Below are 20,034 nucleotides of genomic sequence, written 5' to 3'. Positions count from 1 at the left end.
ATCTTAACATAGGTCCCATTTTATGCAGAAATCTAATTACTATAAAATAATACATCTTAACAGTAGCATATGTTGGTAACTTTCCTCCTTAGTGTACCTATCAAAAAACACCATACAGTTTGTGCTGTCTCCCTCAAATAATCAATGAGATACAGTCTACAACAGAGAGATTTTCTACAGAACTTTTTCAACTTTCTTTTCAGAGAACAGGTCTATGTGATCTGCCGATGCAAGAGTCTTGGCTGCCTTATCAGGGCTGCAGCTCCATCATGAGCAATCAAGCATCAAATGTGATTTTTTTTTTTTTTTGTTGAATCAATTTTTATTATCAAATAACAGAAAACAAACCAACAAGCAAGAACCACAGTAACAAAGGAGAACAATCAGATACATAATATCGGATTCAACACCCCACCCACACCACCCCCTCCCCAAACCCCCTAATCTGAAGCACAGAAGAACCCTAGTGCAGTAGGTTTGGACTCAGATAACCCACTGCCAAAGATAAAGAGTGAACTCCAACACTGAGAAAAAAAAAAAAAAGAGAAGAAAGAAAGAACGAGAAGAGAGGGAAGAGAAAAGAAAAAGTATGCCTGGTGCCCTCTCAAGGATAAAAACAAGCCCGGGTCTCAGAGAGAATTACAATGAATTCAGAATGTCACTTCGAGCCCGTGGTGATAATGAAAAAAGGTAAGAATCCCAGATCCGAAGAAACTGGCGCTTTCTTCGCAAGCTAAAAGACGCATCCTTCCGCTCCAGCAGCAGCAGAGCATGCAAACGATTCCTCCAAGCCCAGAAGGAGGGCAAAGTATCACCAACCCAAACAGATAGAGTTACCTTCTTCCCCAAGACACCCACCCTTCTCATAAACTGCTGCTGACCCGAATCAGATAAACAAAAGGCCTCATACTTGTCCAGCAGGAGACCAGCTGCCGAAAAGGGAAGTTTATTACTGAAAATACGCTCCACATAAGATAAAACCTGCCTCCAAAAAGTTTAATTTTCACACAGGACCAAAAGGCATGGATAAACGAATGGGGTTGCTGGAGGCACTTGGGACACAACGGAGAATCCGTATAACCGGAATAATATAACTGACTTTTCGTAAAGTAGCCCCGATGAAGTACCCTAAATTGACACTCCCGGAGATCTGCATTAACAGACACTCCCGGAATTCTGGAAATCAAAGAAGGGAGATCCAAAGCGTCCCGAGCTATCCCCAAATCTTGACACCAACGAGCATGTAGTACAGCATGATCAGTCGGTCCCAACCAACGCTGGAGATCTTTATAAAGACCTGAAACCGTAAACCCAGTCTCCAAATATGGATCCAGCAGTGCCGCAAATCTGTCCTCAATAGGGAACGCAAAAGCGGCTCGGGGGAGAGATCGAATATAATGATGAAGTTGCCGAAACGCAAGAAAATCACCCACAGAAAAAACTCCAGACCGGACTAAAGCATCCCAAGACATTAAGGAGCCATCAGCCTGGAGAACATGGGCAAGCAGCGTATAATCCCGGGATGCCAGTTTACGAAAACTAGCATTCTCCATACCAGGGCTGAATTGCAGATTCCCTTGAATAGGTAAGTATCTAGTAATCGAGGGAGTACCATTCCAAAAGTTCTACACATAAGACCAGATGGCGCGTAGAGAGTGCAACAACAAACTTTCCCGAAGTGGCACCGGTAAGGCAGAACGAGGCAACTGCACCAAGGACAGAATATGCCAAGGGGCAAAAAAATCCTTCTCATACGGTTTCGGAGTAAAATCAAATGTGATTTTTAAAAAAAGCTGGTTAATATTCAAACAGTAGTCAGTGATACTTAAAGAGTACTAAGACTACTACTAGAGGTTGCAGCTGCCATTTTTAAGCTGCAGACACTAGCATACATCCACTAACAGCCAATGCTATTAAGATAGGCTGGGGGGAGATGGAGAGAAATGTGATGGAGGTGGGGGACAGGTTTATTGTATCATGAAGTGTCCAGGAGGGGTAATCAGGATCAGGGATGGGGGAACTTTTATTGGTATAACAGGGAGGGAGTGGGATTAGTATCAGAAGATGACTTAGGGAAGCTCCTATTGTTGTGGCAAGGGGGGCAGATCCAGGATGCAAATGAGGTTGGAGGAAAGCTGCGAAGATTTGCTAAATTTGCACGTGCCCATCGCCGACGATAGCGATGGGCACATGCGCAGAATGCAACATTTTTTTTAAAAAACCAAACCAACCCAAATCGAAGATCGGAAGGAGAGATGCCCACTCCCTCCCACCGCTGAAGTCAAGCACCCCTCCCACATGGCAGCAGGACAGATGCCCACTCCCTCCTGTCGCTGAAGTCAAGCACCCCGCTCACACAGCAGCAGGAGAGATGCCTACTCCCTCAAGTCAAGCACCCCGCCCACACGACAGCGGGAGAGATGCCTACACCCTTCCGCTGCCGAACTCAAGCACCTCCCTGTTTAAGGTCCAAAATTTGCTCATTTAGTTTTGATAGACTGAGTACTCTATTTCTAACACCCATCTTGTGGAATGATATTTGAAAATCATTATGTTCTGAATAATCCTACCAAATGTTTAAGATGGTTTTATGACCCACTTCTTCCAACAGGCTTTTGACTCATATTTACTTATTAACCTCTTATTATGACCTGGTTGTGGTAAGCTGCACTTGCAGTCCAACAGAACACTCTCTGCAATTGAAAAACTTTTCTGTTTTGAATGTTTGTATGAATGAACCTGTTTTATTGGAAAACTGTAATTCTTTTCTAAACTTTTCATTAGTTGTACACTGCTTTGACCTGTGCTTCCAGTAAAGGAAGTTAAATAAATATTAATAAACCATAAACCAAAAACTACTGGGAGGGCATTTCAGGCATCCATCACCCTCTAGTGAAAAACTATTTCCTAACGTTACTCTTAAAATCTACCACCCCACAACCTCAATTTAAGTCCTCAAATTTTACTGCTTCTCTGTCTCTGGAAAAGATTTATTTGTAAATATGATACAGATGTTTAAATACTTGAACTTTATCAATCTCCCCTAGCCCTTCTTTCCTCTAGGGCAGGCCTGCACAACTCCAACTCTTGAGGGCCGAATCCAGTCGGGTTTTCAGGATTTCCCCAGTGAATCCGCATGAGATCTATTTGCCTGCACTGCTTCCATTGTATGCATATTCATTTGGGAAATCCTGAAAACCTGGTATGGCAAAGGCCGAAGTTGGGCACCCCTGTTCTAGGGCAATTCCGGTCCTCGAGAGCCGGACCAGGTCAGGTTTTCAGGATATCCACAATAAATATGCATGAGATGAATTTGCATGCACTGCCTCCTTGAGATGCAAATCTATCTCATGCATATTTATTGTGGATATCCTGAAAACCTGCCCTGGATCTGGCTATCGAGGACCGGAATTGCCTACCCCTGCTCTAGGGCAATAGTTCTCAATCCAGTCCTCAGGACACACCTAAACAGTTGTCTCCAGGATATCCACAATAAATATAAATGAGATAGATTTGCATACAATAAAGGCAATGCATACAAATGTATCTCATGAATATTCATTGTGGGTGTCCTGAAACCTGACTGGTTGAGTATGTCACACCTTGTTCTAGGGTGTACATATTCAGGTTTTCATGTACAATATCTTCTCGTGCATCTCTTGATGCAATCCTGATATTGTTTTCATTGCCTTACCTTTTCATACGCTGATAATAAATTAGTCTTATTATTCTTGCTTTATACATTATTGTGTCTCAAAACCACAACTGTTTAATTTATTTTCTTTTTATTTATAAGAAAAGATTAGATTCAATAAAACAATGGTATCATTGTAGGACCTTGTAATGCTCAAAACTTAGCTTCAGAAACTTTTTCTTAACACTATAAAACTAAGTGACACGGAATCCCACCTGAAAAAAAGTAATTAAGTACTCTGAGTAGCACAAATGTTTAAAATAATAAAAGCCTCAAGAAACCTCAGGAAAATATCAAAAAGGATGGTTTACATGATTTCTCTAATACTACTTTTAATAAGCACTTTTGTATGTTTATTTTCCATCTTTCCAATACACTTTTAGAAAAGGGTGCCTTAAATAGTGCAAGGTTGGTTAACTGACCTTCACAGCACTGCAGTGCAGACCCTTCGCCATCAGAATGTAGATCAAATCCTTGGTCAGACTGTCTTTAATTCCAAGAATAATACTGCCATAAATTGTTGGTACTTCCCACTGAAGAGAAAAATACACAGTACATATACATACACAAATGCATCTAATCACTAGAATGAGCTTTTATAATCTTTGAGAATTGGGATTGGCAAAAATTACCAACATAGTCAAAAATGAATTCATACTATCATATTGGAAAAACATATGTGAACATGTTGTACTACTATTCTATATCAGCTCAATAATGACCTCTGTAGAAATGGTTCCTCATCACTTGTCATAGGCATACAATACTGTTTATAGTTCTCACATACTTTGGAGGTGAAAAAAGAAAACAGAAATACGGTGACATGTGGCTGGAAAATTTCATTTGTGGTGGGGTAGAGTAACCTTAACTTGTTGGTCTGAAACCCTTGCAGATATTTCTAGGATCTGGCAGATGACCAACATATCTAAATATCTAAGTTTAAACATTAGTTTTACCATTGGATAGTGCAGATTAGTGTGGCCCAACCTTATTAAACGTATTTTTCACACTATAAGGCGCACCTGACCATAAGACGCACCCTAGATTTAGAGGAGGAAAACACACAAAAAAATTTCTGAACCAAATTGTGTACTAATATATACCAGGCTCTGCACCCAACCCCACACTCCTTGCCAGGTTCTGCACTCTGTCCCCCCTCCCTGCCAGGCTGTGCAGCCAGCCCCTTCTCTGCCAGGCTCTGAACCCAGCCCCTTTCCCTCCCTGCCCTACCAGGCTATGCAGCCAGCCCCTCTCCCTGCCATGCTCTCACCCTGTCCCCCCGCCCTACCCTGTTCCCCCTCTGATGCTCTAATGGTAGGCCAGGACAGGGTACAGGGCATGTCTAAGTGGTAGGCAGTCCCACTGTAGCTGCATTAGCAAGTGTGCGCACTGGTCTGTCTTCAAAATAAATCAAAACCAAGCCGGAGTCTGGCCTGACCTCCAGGATTAAATTTTCCACAAGGTTCCAAGATAAACCATCTATTTTGAATCAAGCTTCTGCTGCTTACCCCCTCCCCCGACACCTTTAAACTCTGGTGGTCCAGTAGTGTATCGGAAGGAACAAGCTTTTTGCACTCCAGCCCCTCCCTCGCTAGATGGCTGCCTCCTCATTATCTCGGGATCAGCGGCACACAAGGCAGGAGCGAGCTTTTCGTGCTCCAGCCTGGCCCCGTGCCGCTTCCTGAATGGTTCATGCGAGTCCTGAGATAATGAAGCAGCCATCCAGCAAGTGAGGGGCAGGAGCATGGAAAGCTCGCTCCTGCTGATACACCGCTGGACAGCCAGACTTTAAAGGTGCTAGGGTGGGGGTATATTCGCTCCATAAGACAAACTTTTATTTCCTCCCACTTTTGGGGGGAAAAAGTGTGTCTTATAGAGCGAAAAATACAGTATTCTCTTTTTTTGTAGTTCAGTAAAAATGCCACTTTGATGTATAATTTTTTATTTACCTCCAATTTTTCAGAAAAGGGTTCCTACATTTTCTGGAAAAACAAATTACCTTGCTAGAGACTGTCCAGAATTGGCGCTCAGATGTCATGCCATGGAGCTCAATTAAAATCTGGCGTATTCTCCATGGGTCTACTGATAAAATAAGCTGATGCTCTAGCTGGCCAATGTTTACACTTGCAGATGCTAAAAAGGAAATTAAAAAAAAAGGAATTAAATGCATTCATTCCTTAGAGAGAAACTGGCTACATAAAAGCACTACAATACTTTTAATTCAAATACAATTCTCAGTATTCAACCTACCATTTAAAGTTAGCTAGTTATGTTCAATTATTACTTTTTACTTTCAGTTTATTCTACCAACAGACACAAAATAAACATTCACTTTAGCAATGTTATATCATGGCCAATCAATGTAAGAGTGGAAAAGCCCATTAACTATAAAATATAAAAAATCAAAATCCTTGTTTTCTCTTTTGAATCCCTCATGCCTTTTTATAACTGTCTATGTTATATTTTAAGAACAATGCAATGTGATCAGAGACTTACAAGGGGCATTCAATAATGTATTTACCTCAGTAGGAAAGAAAAGAATTTTCAAAAAAGTTTTGCTTTATTTTTCAGAATAGTTCCCTGATAGCTCCATACACTTTTCCTACAATGACTTTAACTGCTTTGAAAAGAATTCTGTTTGACCTTCAAACCAGGACATCACAGCTTCCTTGACATTTTCATCATTTGAAAACCGCTGTCCATGGAGAGATTTCTTCAAAACTCGGAACGGGAAATAATCAGAGGGAGCCAGATCAGGACTTTATCATAGTAACATAAGATAGTAAATGACGACAGATAAAAGACCTGAACTGTCCATCCAGTCTGCCCATAAGTTATACCCATTAAAAAATACAGGTTGGATGTTTTAGCTGCTGAAACCCACATTCTTGGGTGGCAGCCTGTGATTGTCGTGCCTGACTCTTCCTTACCTTTTTGTGTGTGCCTTCTTGGTGTGCTCTCTCTTGAGTCTCCCTCCTGCTCTTGCTACTTTCTGTGCCTGCTGTTGCCCTTCCGATTGTGTGCTCGTGTGCTATCTCCTAGGCCTACCCCTTCCTTATCTTCTGTCCCTGCCTCTTATCTTCTATGCCCTCCTTGTCTGCCGCTTCCCTTTGTTCGTGTGTGGGTGTGGTCCTCCTGGGTCTACTTGTTCCTTGTCCTCTGTGCTTGCTGCCCCTTTGCCTATACTTGCTTGTATGAGTATGCTCCCTTCTGCTCTTGCTACTTACTTACCTTGCTGTCCTGCTTGGGGTTTCTGGACTTAACAACCCGGCCCTTCTCAAGGCCTTTCGTAAAGGCGCTCTCAGACGCCGAATGGCTGCGTGCCGTTGGCTCCCCCCTATTAAGGTGGAGCCCGGTCGATGTCGCTGGTGCTGACACGGTGGGTGGAGCTAACTCTCGCCGCCGCTATCTCCCTCTCTTCGCCCTCTGCCTTCTCCTGCCTTCTCCTCGCTTCTGCTGTCTCCTCTCCTCATGGCCCTTAAAGTTCTTTGCGCCATGGCTCCTTCCTGTTAAGGGGGAGCCCGGCCGATGTCGCTGGTGCTGACGCAGTGGGCGGAGCTAACTCTCACCGCCGCTATCTCCCTCTCTTCGCCCTCTGCCTTCTCCTCGCCGCTGCTGCCTCCTCTCCTCATGGCCCTTAAAATTCTTTGCGCTGCGGCTCCTTCCTGTTAAGGGGGAGCCTGGCCAATGTCGCTGGTGCTGACACGGTAAGCGGAGCTATCTCCCTCTCTTCGCCCTCTGCCTTCTCTTCGCTGCTGCTGCTTCCAACAAAGCGATCATTGTGTTGGTGTAACTCTCCCCAGTTATGGATGTCTTGGCATAAACTCCAGAAGCAAAGTCCTTCATTATCCCACAAGACAGTTGCAATGACTTTGCCTGCAGATTTTTCTGTCTTGAAATTTTTGGGGGGTGGGAGATGACATGCTTCCATTGCATTGACTTCATTTTGGACTCAGGATCTCTGTGATAGGCCCAAGTCTCATCTCCAGTGAAAAAAAAAATCACTTAGTCTTCATGGAGCATCTCCAAGTTTTCCTGACAGCACTGGAGCCTCTTGGCTTTCTGACATGGCATCAGCATTCTTGGAACCCATCTTGCACTAACCTTGCCCATTTCTTCAGCTATTCAGAAAACCTTAATTTGTCTGTCTGACAAAATTAAATCCTCAACTTTCTTGCACATTTCTGTGGATGTTGCTTCCACAGGCTGTTCAGTGTGAGGGTCATCTTCAATGGACGCTGTACCTCTCAAACTGCTTGCTCCAAAATTTTACTTTGTAGGATGGGGCAAACTCACCATAAACTGTAGTCATGCATTCATAGATCTCCTTTGGCTTTTTCCCTTCTTTTGTGAGAAATTTTATCACTGAACAATGCTCCAAATCTAGCCGTTTCTTACTTGATTCACATGAGGACTCTCCTGACATCCTCTCTTGGAATGATAGAGTCGCACTGAGCCGCAACTGTGAATGACTATCATTGAGCTATGTCACAACCTACAGACTTGTTTCAACATGCTACTTTCTTTCATACTCAGGTAACAAATTATTAAATACCCCTAATAATAATTGAGGAAAATTAACCGAAATGTGTTGCCAGAGAATGTTGTAAGAGCATTTAATGTAGCTGGTTTAAAAAAAAAAATAGGTTTGTACAAGTTCTGGGAGGAAAAGTCCATAAACTGCTGTTGAGAAAGACATGGGAAAAGCCACTGCTTGCCCTGGATTGGTGGCATGAAATGCTGCTACTATTTGGGTTTTTGCCAAGTACTTGTGACTTGGATTGGCCTCCGTGAAGACAGGATATTGGGCTAGATGGACCATTGGTCTGATCCAGTAAGGCTATTCTTATGTTTTTAATGCACTTCAGATAACATCACCATATGCTTGGAACTGGAGAAGGCACATTATTATAACCCCAATTCTAAACAATCGTAAAGTATCCTCAGCCCTAATATCCAACTATAGACCGGTAGCTTCCATTCCGTTTATTATAAAAATTATGGAGGGATTGGTTCACACCCAATTGATGGGTTATCTTGATCAATTCTCTCTCCTCCATGAAACTCAATCTGGTTTTAGGCCATTATTCAGTACGGAGACAGTAATTGCGGCTATCTTAGACAATTTGCACCTACTGTTTAATAAAGGCCTTAATGCCCTAATAATGCAATTCGATATGAGTTCTGCCTTTGATCTAGTGGACCACATGAAACTGCTGCAATGCCTAGATGCCATTGGTATCCGGGATAAGGTGCTGAACTGGTTCCGTGGCTTCCTTATATCCCCCACCTATCAGGTTTGTTTTAATTATGAGCTTTCCGACACCTGGAGCAATCCATCCGGTGTGCCCCAAGGCTCTCCACTATCCCCATTGCTCTTCAACGTCTACATGTCCTCACTGGGCACGAAGCTAACCCAGCTGGGGATAAAACTATTTAGTTATGCAGATGATTTTACGATTATCATCCCATTCACCAATTCTGTCTCCGAAACTATTCCCAAAGCTTCAGAAGCTATAAACATGATGGAACAATGGATGATAAACTTTAGGCTCAAACTTAATTCAGATAAAATGACTTTTTTCATTGCTTCATCACATCCACTTGACATTAAATCACCCCTCTGTATCAATAATCTTAGTTACCCTATCCAGCCCTCCATAAAGATACTGGGTGTAACTCTGGATCAATGCCTAACCATGAAAGACCAAGTAGATTCCTTAATCAGAAAGGGATTTTTCACTCTCTGGAAACTCAGATCCCTTAAAGCTTATTTTGTTACATCGGTTTTTAGAATCCTAGTCCAATCCCTCGTACTAAGCCTGCTTGACTACTGTAACATCGCCTATTTGGCAATTTCCCAAAAAAATATGCGACGCCTACAACTGTTGCAGAATGTGGCAGTCAGACTAATCTTTGGACTAAAAAAATTTGACCACGTGACACCCTACTACCGGCAGCTACATTGGCTGCCGATGAAGGCACGCGTAAAGTTCAAATTTGCCTGTTTCTGCTTTAAAGCATTACACGGACTTGCCCCCAAATACATTACTGACCTTTTCTCCTTCTCAACCAACAGACACAAGAGAAGTTCACATTCCAACTTCGTTTCCCCCCCAGTGAGAGGTTGAAAACTGAAAAAACACCATGAATTCCTTCTCTCACACCATATCAAAAATCACAGAGTCCCACAAAACAAAAAAAAGTGTTATATAAGAGGACCGAAAGGGGTATCAGACAACCCTGCACGCAACGATTGAGTGCTGGGAGCAATTCCTCATTTACCCCCCAGAACCTCCACCACCTCTTAGTGTGTTGCTTATTTCAAATTATAGCAGCTTATTTTAAACTTGCTCATGTTTTTTTACTTTATATTGAATTTTCCTTTAAATTATATTTCTAGTAAGTGTAAAGAAGTTACTTAGCTTTCAGCTTTCAGTTTAAAAATCAATCCCCTGAACGCCAACGCGTTTCGATATCCTTTGTCAAGGCGACATGGGGAGCTGAAAACCAAACACAAACAGTCAAGAAAATTTAAGGGATAAGGCCTCTTATATGACCTACCATTTACCCCCAAAACCAATTGCCAAATCTACTTACATTTAACATTTAACATGCACTGTATACCACCAACCGGCTGCAAACGCAAGCCGAGGCAGAGTGACTCTGGACTTTAAATACCACCCCCACCTATGACTCATCCGGGGAACACCCACCTGACCTAAGAGCTAACTTAAAGGACCATACGCACAAAAAGGCAAAAAAAGCCTAAAATTCAGCCTGAGCTAACCAATCGGATGTTTCGTTTAACCCTTTAGGTGCCATAGAATCTAGCACAAACATCCAACGGAGTTCACACCGGTTAAGCCTCCGAACAGTGTTACCTCCCTCCCACCCAACTATTATACGATCTAACACCTTCCATTTCAAATCTTTTAAAGTGTGTCCATGTCTGATCCAATGACGGACCAAGGGGGAAGACTCAGTGTGGGTATGAACCCTGGATTTATGTTCTGTTAAACGAACCCGTATAGGTCGAGTGGTTCTACCCACATACAACATTGGACAGGGGCACTGTATCACATACACCACGTTATCCGACATACAAGTGGTATTGTGTTTGGTCTTATACGTAACCCCCGTACTTGGGTGAATCCAATCCTCCCCCGTTAAGGTGAACTCACACCACTGACATGACCCACAAGGACGGTGATTACCCCTAACCCTGGGAATATTGTCCTGAAGTTTATAATGATTTAATAACTCCCCCAAATTCCTTCTCCTGCGATAGGAGCACAATGGGGAGTCCCCAAGGCTAGGGATGATCAATCTGGGAATGTGCCAATGCTTTTTAATTATATCAGCAACCCGGTGGACAAGGGTGGAAAACTCCCTTCAAAATTTTTTTGAAGAAGCAGGTTCCTTTTATAAAATCCTACATCAAAGACACAAATCATATGCTCAGAATAATTGAGGAGATGGATGCATATGAGTGTCACTGGATCTTGGTGACATTGGACGTGACATCATTGTACACCATGATCCCCATGGACAGAGCCTTGGCTATAATACATCGCATTTGTAGTGAGCAGACGATAAGACCTAATCTATCGGTGGACTTATTGATGGAAATGGCCAACTTGGTGTTAACCAGAAGTTATTTCTGGTTCCACAATCATTTCTATGTACAGAAGCATGGCATTGCTATGGGGGCATCTTTAGCACCCTCCTTAGCGGCCTTGTTCATGGCAGATGTGGAGGAACGTTTGATTTACCCTTTACCTTCTTTCAGAAATGTCAAACTTTGGAAGAGGTTCCTTGATGATATCCTGTTGGTGTGGACTTCAACAGAAAAGGAATTATTGTCCTTTATTGACAATCTAAATGCTTTAGATAATGACATTAAGTTTACAGCTACTATAAACCATAGGGAGATTCCGTTTTTGGATATGTTAATTATGAAGGGGACCACACATTTTCAAACTTCACTATATAGGAAAAAGACGGACCGCAATAGTTTGTTACGGTTCCACAGCTTTCATCCAGAGAGTCTTAAAAGAAGTTTACCGATTAGCCAATTTTTGAGGCTAAGAAGAAGTTCCGCTGCCAGGCCAAACAGATGAAAGCTAGATTTTACCATCGGGGTTATCCCCGGGCCACTGTAAAACAAGCGTATAAAAGAGCGAAATACGCCCAGAGAGAATGGCTGCTGCAGGATGTGGTCAGAGAGGAGCAGTCTCAAAACACGGTGGCCTTTGTACAGGAGTTTTCCACCCTTGCCCACCCTTGCCCACCGGGTTGCTGATATAATTAAAAAGCATTGGCACATTCCCAGATTGATCATCCCTAGCCTTGGGGACTCCCCATTGTGCTCCTATCGCAGGAGAAGGAATTTGGGGGAGTTATTAAATCATTATAAACTTCAGGACAACATTCCCAGGGTTAGGGGTAATCACCGTCCTTGTGGGTCATGTCAGTGGTGTGAGTTCACCTTAACGGGGGAGGATTGGATTCACCCAAGTACGGGGGTTACGTATAAGACCAAACACAATACCACTTGTATGTCGGATAACGTGGTGTATGTGATACAGTGCCCCTGTCCAATGTTGTATGTGGGTAGAACCACTCGACCTATACAGGTTCGTTTAACAGAACATAAATCCAGGGTTCATACCCACACTGAGTCTTCCCCCTTGGTCCGTCATTGGATCAGACATGGACACACTTTAAAAGATTTGAAATGGAGGGTGTTAGATCGTATAATAGTTGGGTGGGAGGGAGGTAACACTGTTCGGAGGCTTAACCGGTGTGAACTCCGTTGGATGTTTGTGCTAGATTCTATGGCACCTAAAGGGTTAAACGAAACATCCGATTGGTTAGCTCAGGCTGAATTTTAGGCTTTTTTTGCCTTTTTGTGTGTATGGTCCTTTAAGTTAGCTCTTAGGTCAGGTGGGTGTTCCCCGGATGAGTCATAGGTGGGGGTGGTATTTAAAGTCCAGAGTCACTCTGCCTCGGCTTGCGTTTGCAGCCGGTTGGTGGTATACAGTGCATGTTAAATGTAAGTAGATTTGGCAATTGGTTTTGGGGGGTAAATGGTAGGTCATATAAGAGGCCTTATCCCTTAAATTTTCTTGACTGTTTGTGTTTGGTTTTCAGCTCCCATGTTGCCTTGACAAAGGATATCGAAACGCGTTGGCGTTCAGGGGATTGATTTTTAAACTGAAAGCTGAAAGCTAAGTAACTTCTTTACACTTACTAGAAATATAATTTAAAGGAAAATGCAATATAAAGTAAAAAAACATGAGCAAGTTTAAAATAAGCTGCTATAATTTGAAATAAGCAACACACTAAGAGGTGGTGGAGGTTCTGGGGGGTAAATGAGGAATTGCTCCCAGCACTCAATCGTTGCGTGCAGGGTTGTCTGATACCCCTTTCGGTCCTCTTATATAACACTTTTTTTTGTTTTGTGGGACTCTGTGATTTTTGATATCGTTTTTCATCAAGTACATTACAATAGTGAATGCTGAGTGGATATGGCTTCTCTCACACCAAGCAGCATCATGGGGTAAAGACCTAGAACAATTACTTTCGCCCTCTACTTATGAGGAATTTAGGAAACGTCTAAAAACACACCTGTTCCTAAAACATCTTGACAACTGATCCACTTATTTCTTTCCTCTCAATAGCGACCTACTGTCCTTTTGATCACTTTTCTCCTCAACAATGAATTTCCTGTCTAATTACTTCTCTTTCCTCTTCCCCTCTTGAAGTCAGTCAATTTGTACCTTTGCTTAATCTTTTGTAAACCGCATAGAACTTCACGGTATTGCAGTATATAAGCTGTTATTATTATTATTATTATATAATATCCAGCATAGGCAAACATAGCTCTAGGCTAACTGGTGTCCTGTGTAAAAACTGAAACTGGTGCCTTTCTATCTTTAGTAACAGTGCTACACAGAGCTCTCTCCTCTGGTAGTGGTGCTCGCATCGTATAACCATCTCTTCCCCTCTCAAACCAACACCATTATTCGCTTCTGAGCACATGCTCTTCCCATGTCAAAAGAGTCCAGCATTCCTCTTTTGTTCAGAACCAGGTTCACCTTTATCAGCTCTTTCTTTCCCTATTTCCTTCCTAGCAGCATTCTCCCAACAAACTAATCTTTCATCCACCACCATAGATAGAAACCTCCCACATATCAGCCACGAATCAGCACAGCATCCCTGCATTTTCCATTTCCAGCAGTGGTTCTGGCACAGTGCCGAGTGATCCCCCTTCTTTAGTGGTAGTTGTTTACTTACCACAACAGCTGGATATAGAACATAAGAGTTTCCCTACTAGGTTAGATAAAGGGTCCATCTAACCTAGCAACCTATTTCCAACAGTGGCCAGTCCAAGTTACAAGTACCTAGCAAAGCCCCCTAAAGTGGCAAGATTCTATTTTACTTAATCCTAAAGGATAAGCAGTGGTTTCCCCCTTGTCCATACACATCTGCAAAATTCTGTATCAGGTGTACATTTCTGCTCCCACCCATCCTACGGATAAGGAACACCTGGCTTGGACAGTCTGCAGTCATAATATGGAGAGATGTAGGGGGGAAAGGCAGTCCACACACTTCAGCATGGTGCCTACACTGAGGTAAAATACACAGGTGACAACTGTTTTGGCATTAAGTGATGAAGAAAATGTTAAAACCGAGGAAATGGATGAATTCGGTGGTCTGCTGAAAAAAAGGAAGAGCCTGAATATCTGAAGAACTGTGATGTTATCCAAGATTCCTATATTTATTTATTTATTTAGATTTCTATCCCGTTCTCCCAGAAGCTCAGAACGGGTTACAAGTAGACATTCACAATCGTTTGAAAACAGACTAGTCATGACAACAAATAGGTTACAGTAGACAATAACAGAGCTTATTCTAGAGACCAGACTGGTCATAGTGAAGAGTACTAGGAGAAGTATATTGAGGAGGCAGTTTTTAATGGCCCGATTGGCGGAAGAGGAAGGTCTTTAATGTTCTCTGGAAGGTCATTAGTGAGTCTAGCGACCTGATCTGTGTGGGTAGTCGGTTCCATAGCTGAGGAAGGAAATGGCTGTAGGATCTTTTGTACGCCGTACTCATTTGGAGGGATCTCCCTGCGGGAATGCTGAGTCTTTGTTCTGTTTTGGAGAGGAGGGGGCGGTTAGGGGTGTATAGGCGTAGCTTGGATGCTATGTAGGCTATGTATTAAAATCCTTATTCTCACATCATCCAGATCCAGTCTGGATCTTATCTCAGGGCAAGCCACTGCTTTTTAGCCCTCAAAAAACTAGAACTGGACTTTATTAATCTCATGGCTGGGAGCTTAGTTGGCAATAATGGAAAATCCTTAAGCACCATGTCCCCATCCAAATGAGTCCATTACCAATAATGCCTTGTGAGACAATAGATTTTCCTGACATGGAGCAAAACATGGACGAATGTGACTGAAAATAAAGTTAAAATAAAGAAGCAAAATGGCAGCTATTTAAAAAAATTAGCTTTAAATACCATGCAAGATACCGTATTTTTCACTCCATAAGTTGCAATTTTTTTCCACCCAAAAGTTTAAACACACCCCTCCTGCTGCCGCACCTTTTAAAAACACCCCACCGCACACATACACGCCGCTGCATCTTTTTAAAACCCAAAACCCCCCGCCGTGGTACCTTGTTAAAAGGTCTAAGGAGGGAGTGATATTAAAAGGTACCGGGGGGGGGGGGGTGTACGATTAAGATAGGTACTGGGGGTATGGGGGATGATTTAAGGTACTGGGGGGTTTGGGGCCTGCCTGCCACTAAGGGGGGTACGATTAAAATAGGAACTGGGGGTACATGGGGGGGTATGGGCAGTTGATTTAAGGTACTGGGGTTATGTGGGAGGTATGGGACCTTCCTGCCTGTCTCTAGGCCACTAGGCCTGCCTGCCTATCACTAAACCACTAGGCCGGCCTGCCTGTCACTAGGCCACTAGGACTGCCTGCCTGCCACTAGGACTGCCTGCCTGCCACTAGGCCTCCTGCCAGCCAATGGGTCTGCTTGCCCTGTGCCCTGTCCCATCCTACCACCAGAGGGGGGACAGGATACAGAGCCTGGCAGGGAGGGGGGCAGGGTGCAGAGCCTGGCAAGGAGTGTGGGGCTGGGTGCAGAGCCTGGCAGAGAGAATTTGGTTCAGAATGGTTTTTTCCTTGTTTTCCTCCTCTAAATCTAGGGTGCGTCTTATGAAGTGAAAAATACAGTTTGATACTTCCTTGTTAAATACGTATTCATCACAACAGTTTTTACGAAGGCTGCATGAAAAAGATACAGAATATGTCAGCCTTTTCACCAAAGGAAAGGCTAACAGGTTACCTGGTATATCATAAAATGAAGTGACTGGTTTGGTGGTAAGATTGACTCTGGGCGATCTCTTCCGCATTTGATCAACAAGCAACTTCTGCTCATCCTCCGTCAGCAGTGTTATAAAAAGCTCATGAGAAGAAATCATGAACACAAATTGCAGGTCTTCCAGTCCTAAACACAAATGTCTAGAAACAGAAATTATCATCATTAGCAGATTACCAGTCTGCTTTCCTATCCAATATTGTCACAAGGCAATTCTTGTGTTCTTATTTTTTTTTTATTTTTTTATTTTGAATCTTTATTCATTTTTTTGTGCTACAACAAGTGTTACAAATTAACTCAGAAGAAACTTAAATACACACTTGACTAACTAATATATTAATATCAAGTTTAACATTAATATAATAATCCCCTGTCCCACCCTCCTTCCCAACCAATAATACATAAATCAATTTTATTATACATTCTTTAAATATAAAATTAGTATGTAATAATCAAAATTGAAAAACCCACCCCATTTCCCTCTTTACAATTATCTTATCATGGGAAAAGTTCATTAGAGAAATCATGTTAACGGTCTTCTAAGTTTTATTTATGGGAAAAATTATCCTTCTTTACAAAAATCGGTTAATGGTCCCCATATTTTTTTAAATTTATTCATGTATCCTTTGTGTGTTGCAATAGCAAGTTCCATTTTGTATATGTGGCATACCGAATTCCACCAGAACATGTAATTCAATCTATCGTGTTGTTTCCAATTGGATGTAATTTGTTGTATTGCAATTCCAGTCAAAATAAATAAAAGTTTGTTATTACTAGATGAAATTTGGCTTTTTGCTCTCATGGTTGTTCCAAATAATATAGTATCATATGTCAAGGCTACCGGATTTTCTAACAATCTGTTAATTTGGGGCCAAATTGATTTCCAGAATGATAGGATAAATGGACAAAAGAATAAAAGATGATCTAGTGTCCCAATTTCAATATGACAGTGCCAGCATCTATTAGATCTTGAACTATCTATTTTTTGTAAACGAGTAGGGGTCCAAAAAGCTCTATGAAGAAGAAAAAACCAAGTTTGTCTCATAGATGCTGACACCGTACATTTTAGCCTCCAAGACCAAAGTCGTGGCCATTGAGATGCACTAATTTGGTGTTTTATCTCAATGCTCCAAATGTCTCTAAGACCATTTTTTGGTTTTTTATTTATATATCCGGATATTAATTTATACCACTGTGCGGCTTTGTGACCTATTGAATCCATCTGGAAACATAAGAATTCCAAACTGTGATATTTAGCAAGATCTTTCCATTCAGGGAACCCTTCCTGAATAGATTGCTTCAATTGCAACCATTTAAAATATTGTGTTTTATTGAGACCAAATTTTTGTTGCAATTGTGAAAACTCCAGCAATTTATCATTTTTAATTACATCATCCAAAGTGCGAATGCCTGCTATCATCCAATGTTTCCAGATGACTTTAAAACCGCCAATTTTGATCTTGGGATTTAGCCATATAGTTTGGTTGGTTGATTTACTAATTGGAATTTGAGTAAGATTACTTATGTATTTTAGAGTTTTCCAGGTATCCATAAATATTTTATGATCTTTGTATAACCTTGGCATCTTGATACTAATTACATGATTAAGACGTAATGGAAATATAAGCCTCCATTCTAGCCAAAACCAGTCTGGAATATTATCTGTGGGTTCTGGGAGGATCCAATACATACCATGACGTAAGATATAGGCTTGATGATACCTATAAAAGTTAGGAAAATTTACCCCTCCCTCCTTAATTGGTTTTTGTAATGACACTAGAGCAATTCTTGGTTTTTTATTAAGCCATATAAATTTTGTCAAAGTCCTATTTATTTTTGTATAAAACGAATCTTGAAAAAAAACTGGTATCATCCCCATTTGGTAACATACTACAGGTAAAATCATCATTTTTACCGTTTGTACTCTTCCCCACCAAGATAAATGCAAAGGATTCCATTGCTCGCACATTTCTGTTACTTTTTGTAATAAGCATTTTTCATTAATTTTCATTGTTTCATCTACTGTTTTTGTTATCAAAATTCCAAGATATTTAATATATTCTTCCTTCCAAACAAAAGGGAATGTATCAAATAAACCTTTTGTACAATGTATATTTAGTGGAAGAATCTCTGATTTATTCCAATTAATTTTATATCCTGAAAAATTTCCAAATTTCTCAATCAATTCAAGTAGATGTGGAATGGTGGATTCTGGATTTTTCAGATATAGTAATAAATCATCTGCATAAGCAGATATCTTATATTCTTTATCTGAATGAGGTATACCCTGTATCTCTTTAGCTTGTTGGATGGCTAATATTAAGGGTTCTAAAACAATATCAAACAGCAAAGGGGATAAGGGACATCCTTGTCTAACTCCTCTCTGTAGATTAAATTTTTCTGAAAACGTATTATTAATATATAGTCTAGCAGAAGGGGAGCTATACATTGTTTGTATCATTTGTATAAATCCAGGACCTATACCAAACCATTCCATTGCTTGATACATAAAAGGCCATTCTACTCTATCAAAGGCCTTTTCTGCGTCTAATGAAATTGCAAAAGTAGGTTCATTCATTTTCTTTGTTAAATATAACATATGGAATGTTAATCTGGTATTGTGAGATGAATGTCTTTGAGCAACAAATCCTGTTTGATGCATACCTATTATATGGGGGAGAGCTTTAGCTAATCTTAGCGCAAGTATTTTTGCTAATAATTTTCCATCTACATTTATTAAAGATATTGGTCTATAGTTTGAGACCAAAGTGGGATCTTTATTGGACTTTGGCAAAACAATAGTCAAAGATTCTGCTATAGTGCCTTTAATACAACCTTTATTGAGCTGATATTGATAGAGATTTAATAAATAGGGTAATAAAAAATTTTGAAATGTTTTATAAAATTCCACTGTATATCCATCACCACCTGGAGCGGATCCAACTCTAAGGGACTTCAAAGCTGTTCCTAATTCTTTTAGTGATATTGGTTCTTCCAAACTTCGTTTTATATGTTCAGGAATTTTTGGACCCTCTAACATTTTTAAAAATTCAAAACCATCTTTTTCTTTATTTAGGTAATTTTCGGAAGAATAAAGAGATTTATAGAATTTTAAGAATTGTTTTAAAATAGGTTCAATTTGTGTATATGTATTTCCATTTTCATCTTTTATTGCTATTAATTTTGTTTTTCTTTTTTTCGCTTTAAGATAGTTTGCCAATATTCTTCCTGATTTGTTTGAATTACCATAGTACAATGTTTGTTGAGAAAATAAATCTTTCCTAATCATCTTAGATGAGATCTCATTATATTTACCTTTTAATTTTAATAATTCTTGTTGAATAGAATATTCCCATTTTTCTATAAGTTTTGATTCTAAATTTTTAATCTCTTTTTCTAAGATTAAAAATTGTTTTTTAATTTGTTTTTTTTGAAAAGCCGAATAAGAGATTATTTGTCCTCTAATTGTTGCCTTAAAGGCATCCCATAAAGTTTCTCTGTTAATATCATCTTTATCATTTATTTGAAAAAATTCTTTCATTTTTGTTAGAAGGTTTTCACAAAAATTTTTTTCAACCAACATTGTATTATCTATTTTCCAAATTGGTCTGTTATTATTTTGATCTGAAATTTTAATTTCGATCCACACTCCACCATGGTCAGATAGAATAATTGGATCAATGGCTGCTTGTGTCACTTGATGTGCAAGATGATTTGAAGTAAAGATATAATCTATTCTTGAAAAAGAATTGTGAACATGAGAACAGAAAGAAAATTCCCGACCATCAAAATGAAGTATTCTCCATATATCTATTAAATCACAAGATTGAATCAAATTATCTAGTCCCATAGATTTCATAACTCTACTTGGGTTTTTATCTAATAAAGGATCCATTACAGCATTGAAGTCCCCTGCTACTATAAGATTTGAAGTAG

The 20,034-nt window shown here is 40.6% G+C and overlaps 1 protein-coding gene across 4 annotated transcripts in view; it reads right to left on the bottom strand.

Annotated features, from left to right (window-relative positions):
• Positions 1 to 20,034, bottom strand: part of INTS8 (integrator complex subunit 8) — a 220,343-nt gene that overhangs the window by 94,864 nt on the left and 105,445 nt on the right. For all 4 annotated transcript variants that reach the window (XR_004538293.1, XR_004538292.1, XM_033933169.1 and 1 more), the window contains exons 13-15: positions 16,066 to 16,241; positions 5,694 to 5,827; positions 4,117 to 4,227 (exon numbers count right to left, since the gene is read on the bottom strand). Coding sequence is in view for 2 of the 4 variants with exons in the window: in XM_033933169.1 (XP_033789060.1) it covers positions 4,117 to 4,227; positions 5,694 to 5,827; positions 16,066 to 16,241 (421 nt within the window). In the remaining 2 variants the exon portion in view is untranslated. The remainder of the gene's footprint in view (positions 1 to 4,116; positions 4,228 to 5,693; positions 5,828 to 16,065; positions 16,242 to 20,034) is intronic.

Source organism: Geotrypetes seraphini, chromosome 2, assembly GCF_902459505.1.
Source record: "Geotrypetes seraphini chromosome 2, aGeoSer1.1, whole genome shotgun sequence".
Classification (NCBI taxonomy): domain Eukaryota; kingdom Metazoa; phylum Chordata; class Amphibia; order Gymnophiona; family Dermophiidae; genus Geotrypetes; species Geotrypetes seraphini.
Note: the sequence above shows the minus strand (reverse complement) of the source record. Positions and strands in the feature narration are given on the sequence as shown.